The sequence below is a fragment of the Polypterus senegalus genome, chromosome 5 (assembly GCF_016835505.1).
Source record: "Polypterus senegalus isolate Bchr_013 chromosome 5, ASM1683550v1, whole genome shotgun sequence".
Taxonomy (NCBI): Eukaryota; Metazoa; Chordata; class Cladistia; order Polypteriformes; family Polypteridae; genus Polypterus; species Polypterus senegalus.
Window position 1 is genome coordinate 107,416,102 of NC_053158.1, and position 10,504 is coordinate 107,426,605.

General features: G+C 36.0%; 1 protein-coding gene across 1 annotated transcript in view; it reads right to left on the reverse strand.

Moving 5' to 3' along the window:
* Positions 1 to 422: 422 nt before the first annotated feature.
* The window catches only part of zcchc2 (zinc finger, CCHC domain containing 2), a 159,339-nt gene continuing 149,257 nt past the window's right edge, over positions 423 to 10,504 (reverse strand). Inside the window, exon 11 of the mRNA XM_039753206.1 lies at positions 423 to 2,389. Coding sequence (XP_039609140.1) covers positions 2,328 to 2,389 — 62 coding nt within the window. The 3' untranslated portion in view covers positions 423 to 2,327. The remainder of the gene's footprint in view (positions 2,390 to 10,504) is intronic.

Genomic DNA, 10,504 nt, shown 5'->3' on the forward strand with positions numbered 1-10,504 from the left:
TCCATCCATCCATCTACTTTGACCATTTATGTAGGGCATGCTCAAAGGGCAGCTGGAGACTATCCTAGCAGTCACTGCGGGGGAAAAAAATCACTAATTGGATAAAATATGGGATGGTATAATACTGGAAACAAGTTCTTATTGGCAGTATGTGGAATATAAGAAAGTTGACAATATTTGTGGAATCAGTCAAGATCTCAGAAAGCCGACTCAAATGTATTACCTGCAAAGGACAAAATATACACCACAGAGACGGCAGTGTGACAGGTGTGTTACAGTGTTGCCACATGCAACTGAGGTTTATTTTTTCTTTCTCTGAAGTTTGTATAAGTGAACATTAAAGATTAAGTGCCATTAAAATGAGTAAACAAGAATCATGTAAAATCTCAGAATTAGTTTGTAATTAATAAAAACAAATCATAGAAGATCTTTATTTTTTTATTGCTGTTAATTCAGGAGAAAAAAAAAATCAAAATATTTGCATAAAATTTGTCCTAGAAATATAATTGACCTTTCAAGTACATAGATATCAAAGAATACAGTAAACATACAAGGGAAGGTAAACAATATACCTTCTCATATACAGTACAGTATTTGAATTCTTAAAATTAAATTCAACAAATGCACCCAGCATGTTTGTAACAAAGACTGCAGTCTTACAGAACAGCAGGGGGGGCTTTTGATAACATATTGATGAAAAACTACTTTCTTGAAACAAAAGCACATAAATGTAAAAGAAAAAAAAATCTTTAATTTTTTAAGTTGCTTCCTGTAAAGCGAGTTTTATTTTTTTATATATATTCTATTTCTAAATATAATTGACATAAGGAATGCCAAGGTCATTGTTGCTAATGTAGAAATAAATGTAAAGATGAAATACACTTGAAAATATTTGATACAATGATATTTCAATAGGCAACTATTCAAATAAAATATATTCAGTTGTTATATTAACACCCCCTGCTGGAACAAAACTACAGTGCATTGTTCCTATAAGAATACTTAGTAAACAGCAAAGGGCCTTGAACGCAGTAGTTACTGTCATTTTTTGTGTGTTTAGTTTCAGATTTTTCCTATAACTGCCTCAGTGCACTTCAGAATTAAACCATTCCTGGAAGTAAAATAGTGCATATTGGCCTATTTGGAAATAAATGTATACAAAAATAGAGAAGGAAAAAAAAACAGCAGCATAAAATGTAAGGACATCTACCAAACATAATACCTTCTTATATGTATATTTCACATTATACTTAATGGCAAATGCTTTGAGAAAGGAAGAAAAAGTGTACTACATCTCTTCACCTTCTAACTTTGCGGTTTCATAGTTACAACAACCAGGTTTAAAAAAAAAAAAATAATAAATTTAGTTTACATTCAAAAACACTGCTTCATTAACAATCCAAGGTCATTATATATGGTGTGTGTATATTACATATTTTGCATGTAGATACACACACACACACACACACACACACACACACATATATATATATAAAAACATACATACACACACACACAATACAAACACCTATGCATACACACATATTTATATAAAAATATGCAAACCTGTAAATTTGTTTGTGCTCGCATGTGTGCAATATATACACACAAAGAGACACAATCTCATATATGCATATATTTAAAATCAAGTATACTCTTGTAGTATGACACTAAAAAAGACAATTATCTCAAAACAACTTCTCTTACAAACACAAAAAATATCTTACAACATTCACACTTACTATTTTTAATTTAAGATTTCAAATAAATATAAAAAGTCTGAATTTTTGTTAATTAGCTGCTCTAACAAAAATCTTAAAAGTTCATATCCAAGTCTTCAAAAGCTTTTTTTATGCATTTTTTAATCTCTTCAACAATGTCAATGTAGGCACTCATATTCAAATCAGGTTTTTAATATATCACTACTAATTAGAAAAACATTTGTACAAATTGCAGTGTCTCTATGATTAAGATGGTGTCCTGCTAAAAACTTCTAACTCTTGCTGTGAACAGAAAAAATGAACGTCACCACCGCAGAAAATGAAAGCTATTCGTTCTGATCCCCTCCACCAATACACCAATCCACTGCAATCCAAAAAGGGTCTTTCTAATGACATGGTGACAGCTTGCTCAACAAAAGCAAATGCTGCTTCAGTGCAAAAACAAATTAATGTTTGTGTTTGACCATTTTCCCAGCATCTGTACATAAGAAAGGTTTAGGCACAAGTTCTCAGATTAAAGCCTGTTATATTTATTAGAAGAAAAAAAACACATTTTCTGGAAAATAATCTTTTAAGTGGAAGCAATCATCAATGGTTTTCAGCAGTTCAGTCAGCAGAGTCTATTGTTTCTGTTGCTTGTGTAGAAAAGTACTTCAATCGAAAACCACCTGGAAAACAAATTTCAGAATTAAAGACTCGACAAGAGCAAAAATGATCATAGTAATAAACATTGTAAAAATGAAAGTTTGTAATGGGGTATTTACAAGAATTTATAAACCTTTTAGGAGTACCCAAAAACATACATATGCAATACAAAAATTCATATATTGCATTAAGCAGCTTTACTTTAGTTATCTGTAGAACTTGTAATTAAAATCCTTGTTTTTCTTCTTGAGCCTCTTTGATCAAGCTGTCAAGGTGAAATTCTGCCGCAGTTTTCCCCAAGATGCATCTGCAGGTTCTCCAAGTTCAGCTACTGTTTCATAATCCGCCCAGACACAAGATCAGTTATAAAAGAAGTCATTCATTCTTATACTATATAATGCACAAGAAGCTTTTTATTTATCCGTCTGCGGATTTATCTACGAGGTATGTTCTACGTCAAGACAAATACTCAGAAAGTGTTAAGCTGAATGAGACAAAAATTATATCAACAGTAGAATACCATATGCACATTGTGTCCTTAAATTGCATGCAGAGGACAGAACAAACCATTCAAAAAGCCGACAAATGTGTCAAATGGATGGATGCCACTCATTGGGCTTAAAGAAAGTAGAAAACAGGATTGTCTACATTGAAATTGTCTCTTGTATCAGGACCACATGGGCTGGTCTTCATTTTGGAGTAAACCTGACATGACTATAGATGAACATGAACACAAATACAAAAAGCTTTTGGGGGTTTATAAGTCAAATAGTTGTCCAAAATGTGTGTGGCAACATGGATTAAGTATGCAAACATATGTCTGTAAAGGCCTGGAAGTGTAATTTTAACCATGATCAATACAGTAAAACAGCATTAATCACCACAGCCTGCTGCTTCTTAATACATTTGTAGGAAACCCTGCTTACCGTTTTTTATTTTTTTAGGATTACTCAGTAGGGCTATACTGTTAATTACATTCAAAAAATAAAAAATTGCAGAGATACAATGTTAAAATCATAAAGGTACAATTTTTTGACTTTCCTTAGTCATTTATGTCCATAGAAACTTGGGACCTATGTTGCAGTGCTTAAATAATGTTATGCACATACTGCATTAGCAAAAAAGCAGCAATAGTTTACCTCTCCTAGGAGCCTAAATTGACCGTGCAAATTTAAAACAGAACTGAAGCATGCCAGTTACAAAGTGTTACAGTAAATTGGCTGGGAGGTGGCATTAATAATATCAACATGATTTTGGCTTCAGGGCAGAGGATATTTCCTAAATGCAGGTATTGCCAAAGCATGCTCAGCACAGGAATTAGAAACCAGACCAACGCCAAAGATATTTTCAACTTTAAAAGCGCCACCATGGGCACAACTAAAAATGAAAGCAAGGCTTGTGAAAACATCATGTGAAAAGCATGTGTCGAATTTGTGAGTATGAGATACTTCAGACAAACAGAAAATCAGTTCAATGCTACAGTTTCACAAACAGCCGATGAAAAAATCCGGAATTAATGAGTTTGTGGCATAACAAACAATGAATGATCAGAGAGGTGGTCTTCAATTCAAAAGATTGTTTCTATTTTTAACACACTCCTTTTGTTCATAAATTATTTCTGTTCTCCATAAAAACTTACATTTTCATCACAGGGTAAATAAGAGATTAAAAAAATATATTGTTTGGGCAAAGTATTCCTTTAAGTCAGCGTCATTAAATAACTATTTGTTTTGAAAGGGCATCGGTTATGTGCAATTCATTTTAGCAGATTAAACCCCATGACTTCTTTTTATACTGGGTGTGTAAAACTTGTAATACTGACATAGTTTTAATCCTGTACAATGCTATGTGAACAAATCCATCCATCCATCCATTATCCAACCCGCTATATATAACTACAGGGTTACGGGGGTCTGCTGGAGCCAATCCTAGCCAACACAGGGCGCAAGGCAGGAAACAAACCCCGGGCAGGGTGCCAGCCCACCACAGGACACACACACACACACACTCCAAGCACATACTAGGGACAATTTAGAATCACCATTGCACCTAACCTGCATATCTTTGGACTTTAGGAGGAAACCCACGCAGACACAGGCAGAACATGCAAACTCCACGCAGGGAGGATTTGGGAAGCGAACCCAGGTCCTCTAACTGTGAAGCAGCAGCGCTACCCACTGCGCCACCGTGCCACCTTGAACAAATCATTTTCTTAAATTTAATAAACCATAAAGGAAACTTTCAAACAATGACCCAACAGACAAGAAGGGTAAAGAGAATTATGAGACAAGCATTCATGTGGGGAGACTACTCTGTGTCCGCTGAACCCTGCAAACCAGGCCAGTCCTTGCTACACTTACCATTCGAGGAACACGGATATTTTTATTTTGGATTTGAAATTTGCTGATGACAAACACAACATTAAGAGAAAAGCACGGTTAGTTTTAATTCTGCAAGCCTTCTCCCTAACACACATGGTAGGGAAGGAAGTGACAGTCCTTATATATATATATATAGGGCAGCAGTAGCTCAGTCGGTAGAGCGGGTGGTCCAGCAATCGGAGGGTCGCAGGTTCGATCCTGGCTCCCGGCATGAGAATGCAGCTGTTGTGTCCTTTGGCAAGACACTTAACCTACCTTGCCTGCTGGTGGTGTTCGGCAGCCTCACTTCTGTCAGTGTGCCCCAGGGCAGCTGTGGCTACATAGTAGCTTATCATCACCAGCGTATGAATGTGTGTGTGAATGGGTGAATGACTGTTGTGTTGTAAAGCGCCTAGGGGGGTTCTTGAACGCTATATCAAATACAGGCGTTAGGCGCTATATCAAATACAGACCATTTACCATTTACCATTTATATAATGCCTTTGTAAAGCTCACCATTAACCAAATATAAACTGTATGAAGTGCAAAGGAAAATACAAAGGACAAAGTTCAGGTCAAATTGCTCTAAGACAGGATGATACTAACAAAATAAATATTTAATGCCTTATTTAATACTTAAATACATAGTATTTAAGCTTCCATTTACTGTAAAGATAGGACTGAATACATAGTGTTTTCACACAGTCATAACTTGGGTAGGTGAAAGGGTTCAGCTATAAGCTTTATTTGCCATTATGTTCTTTATTGACTACACTGTGTTAGCCATCCAGGTGAAATACACCTTACTAATAAAGGACATCATTTCAATCATTCACATAATATAAGCAACATTGTAAAATGACACACAACTTTACAATAATCAGGTACCTCCCTGACCTTCCACTGAAAACACCAAAATTGTTTCTGGGATGATTTAAAAAAAAAAAGGAACATATGAATGATTATGGGTGTTGGAGTTATCCTCCAATTAAAAATGAGAGGAATAGAATAATTCTAAAATTCCATTTGCATATCTATAGCACAATTAGCTGCTTCTGGCGTCCCTTAGCTGACCCTCAGTATCTTTAGATTGAGTTTCATGCATCTCCATTAATCTTTGAGTAACCTCTCCTCCAATGTCTGTGAGTGGCAATACTTTCTTCTTCCCAGTCTCCATCTTTTTAATTTTGTAGCAGTTGGCCTGGTCTACTACTATACAAAGTCACCAAGCAAACCTAGATGGCAATACTGACCCTTATCAAAGCTCTTCCTTCCACATTGGCATGATGTGAATCGTTTCTCCCACAGTGCAGGTTTTCATTCTGTTCTCTGGTAATCTGCTGAAACCAACCTCTTCCTTGCAGGGTGCTCTTTTGCCTTCAATATTTTTGCTTCACTACTAGAACCCACACCATCTAACCACAAATGGGTTCCTTTTCAGTGCCTAAACTCAGTTTTTTGTTAAATAAATCCTAGGCAAATAAGTAAAATGTAGATTTTTTTAATTATTATTTAAAATTAAGTTTTACGGCCTGGTTGCACAGTGGCAGAGTGTTTAACCCTGCTGTCTCACAGATCTATTGTTTTTGCTTCAAATGCTATGTCAGAATAGGTTTCCCTTTCACATTCCAAACAATGTGAATGTTAGTTGTTGATGTGTGACTGTGCCATACGATGCACTCACACACTGTCCAGGGTTACTTTGTGCCTTAGTTATGTCAGAAGAGACGCTACCACCCCCAAGATGCTAAATTCGATCAAGTATGTTAGAGAAGGTTATCTTAGGCTATATTTTCCAGCCTGCTCAGTAGTCCCAGCTGAGACAGGAACAGGAAAGAATGGAAATAACTTCTTAAACTATCAAATATTAGATGAATGGCCTCAATTGTCCAAGATGTTTTTTTGTTGCAAGCCCAAAAGAGAAGAACTGCTTTCAATAAGGGATCCAATTCTGTTTTATTCTGGCTTGTTGTAATCTTAATTGCTAAGCAAAGCGGTCTCCTGTCTGATGAAGTCCAGATATTACTGGCTGAGCATCAGGCCCTGAGCAAGTACCAGGAATAAACAGAATGCTGTGGACAATTAACATAGACTTGCAAAGCTTTAAAAACCAAAACAAGGCCAGGAACCAATGGTTAAGCATATTTGGACACACAAAGAAATAAAGATGTCAGTGTCTTCAAAGGACAATGCTTCAAGACAAAGGACAATGCATATAGAATTAAAAAAATAAATAAAAGAAGAAACGTTAAACAAAGTGCAGCAATTTACAAAATTACCGAGTGGCCTCATGGCAAAAGCCTGTTATTAAAAACAGTTGTTGCTAAATGAAAGCTACAGTACATAGAATATTACAACGTCTTATTTCAACCTAACACTCTTTAAACAGAACCATGCAAGCACATTGCAACAGACGGACTGCCTGCCATAGCTGGGCCAACACTATAGGATTTTCTGCTTGTACCTGTGATATTATTAATAATATGCCTGGCAGCCGGCATCTTTTGGCTTGCAACTGCATAATGACAAGTAAATGGCAGGGGCTGTTGCAAACTGTGGCTGTAGCTTACATTTAAACATGCTGTAAAACCACTTGTAATATGGAAAACTAGAGTAAGCATATCCTCTTTGAATTCTACCGTATTATAAAATCATAACATAACTCATCACAGTTTGCTCAGATTAAATAAAATGTAATCGCAGGTGCTAAACACTTAACATTTTGTCATTTAGTCAACAAAAAAATAATCATGCAGAATCTGACTCATAAAGTAACAAAATGCAGACTGCTTCTGTACCAATTTAGAAAGAAATTAAAGCCTAGTCATATTATTAAAATGCAGTTAATCTGGGCACCCTTCCATTTTTTTTAATGTATTTAAAAACACTAGCTGTTTGTTCTGGAGCTTTCAGGTTTATAGTAGTGCCATCCCATGAACAAAAGAAATCTGCCACATTTTCTGAAAAGCCACTGTTTATACTCATCAGTCAGAGTCTAATTTGAATCCATCATTCTACAGTAAGTATAATTATTTACAAATTGAGAACACTGAAGACCCACACAGACATGCCATATTATTGCTTAAAAACCCTAAAGCTACATCCATAGACCCACAAGCCTCTTTCTACACAGTAGATATTACAGTTCATGAGTCTGTCAATGCACAAGCATAGCTATCAAGGAATGGTATTGTGCTTTTCAAGGTTGCATCTGAAGGAACCACAAGACTGCTTGAACAATTTCCACCGGACAAACAAGACAGCCATAAAGTATGTCCTTAACTCCTGATTATCCCAGGTGTATCACAGATAAAAGTGTAATGCCATCGCGAGACAGCTAAAACTTATCCAAGTTCTAACCATGCAACAGGACACCAAGAAATCTACAACTGAGTGGCTGAAAATCCAAGAAACACTTCAGGAATGGCCAGGTCAAAGTCCAAAGATCAAGCCCATTAAGATGCTGTGGCAGTAGATAAACACCTGTGCATAAATAAATGTCCCCAAACATTAAACTAAGCAACCCACTAAGGAGAAGCAGGTTTAAATTTCTTCCAACATAATGTAACACACCTAAACCAATTGACAGTGATTGCTGGCAAAGGTACTTCTATAAGCTACTAAATTATGGGGATATATTTTTTTAAAATAATAAAGTAAAATGTTCTATGTATTGTCTCTCAAGTTTATACTAGTAGATCTGCTGGTGCTGACAACGAATGGCAGAGCCGAGTGTTTTATCATCCTTAAAATCTCAGGAACTCAAATGAAGTCAATGCAGACAGACCAAGGCCTTGCAACTAAAAATAGGTTCAAATCCATCTCTTTCTTACTCTATGACCATGGAATCAACTTAATAAAATAAAGATTGATTAGCTGATTAAAAATTGACTGTTAATATGCAAAATTACCCTTGAAATGCATCAGTTAAATGACATTTCAAAAAGTAAAATAAAACAGAACCCCTAAGCCAAATAATGAACTACTGTACTGGCCTCGTCTCTTGCAGATACCTAATAAGAGGCTCTCTTGAAAGCAAACAGCAATGGAATGACAACCCAAAAAAACTTGGATACAAAACAGAAGTAAATGCAGTGTAGCTTTTGTATTCATGTATTTTTTATTTTTTTTAAATACATTTATATTATTGAGTTATACTTGCCAATGGATTTTGTCCACCAAGCTATTTTAGTATGTTTTGTAATATATACATACTATACAGTTTTAAACTCAACACCTCCAAACCTTCAGAGGGGCTGCACCATTACAGTCCTTTTCAATTCTGTCATCTCCGATATAATTTAAAATGCATTCAATGTCATACTTTTACAGTCTAAATATGAGTATGTCATGCCACTCTACAGACAGACATCCAAGTGGTAACCAATTCCATTTTCAACCAGCCATGGGAAGCAAGTCTGTGTGAGAACAGCCGCAGTGGCCCCCATGAGAGTTTTTTTTTCCCCCAACACAGGCAACATTTTTTACTTATCCATGAATGAGAGAATTCATTGCTATTTGATGTGGACTTTGTCGACCCCAGGCTAGTGTTTTTAAAAAAGCATTTTTCAGAACACCAAGAGCCTGTACAATGACATGAACTAGGAAACTTTTTTTTCTGGGGAGGGGGAACACACCACCACTTGTTTGACTCAGTCTAATTTTACTAAGCACCTGAAACATTCTGGGTAGTAGTAATGTGTATACCAAACTGTAACAAATGTGAGAATCTCAGAAATGCTCAAACAAAGAAATGTCAGCTTACATTACTTATTGTCACAGTAAGTCCATGGCTAATGCTGATTAGTAATAAATTAACCACTGTAAATCCACTTCAGTATTTTACAGGTTACAATCTGCATCAAGGGTGGGATATTATATGAGAAGTAGATCAAGGATAAATACTGCCATGATTTGTTTTGTATGACTGTAGATGTATACTTTATTTTCACCAAGTTAACTGTCTTTTAGCAATGAAAAGGATACTATTTCAAAGGATGAGAGCAGGGACAGTTTTTACACAAGCTATACATTTTTACTTCATTTTCACTTTTCTGTACAGAATGTAAATGTCTCATAAGCAGCACCATATAATTAATCTATGTGAGCAGTTCTGCTTAATATCAACAGGCTTCTACCATTTGACAAAGCTAATAAATTGTCCCAGTTTTCTTTTGGACCAAGTAATTAACTTGGTCAAATCACATTCAGGGATGCCTAAAGCCATAAACAATCACATCTGTCTCTCTCTCTCTAAATTATTTATTTATTAAATATGAACTGTGTGTATGTACTAAAGCAGAAATATACCATAATATACTCTTCAATTCTTACTTGGGGGATTATATATACATATATAATAGGGGGTTTGCCCCCTGCTCGCTTTGCTCGCCAACCCCCCTGGCTTGTGCTACGTGCCAGCCACTTTGTGTCTCTGCCGCTTGTGTTGTGAAGAGGGGGACTGAATGCATCCCAAGGAGATGCAGTCGCTCCTCTGAAACCCCCTCTTAAAGGTGATACAATAGGAAACAAATAGTTTTTGTTTTTTTTACCTCATCTTTGCTAAATCAACTGCTAGCTTGCTGCTGCTGCTGCTGTGATGCATGATCTGCATCTTGTGTGGCGCTTTGAACATTTAAAAGCCTGTACAGCAGCTGTCTTACTCTTTGTCTTTTATTTCTGACCCCAGGTGTGATTAAATCTCTTGGTACAAACTCACGGGACGAGAGTTCTTGATATTTTTTAGCTTATAATTTAAAAACAGAATAAGAATCTGAA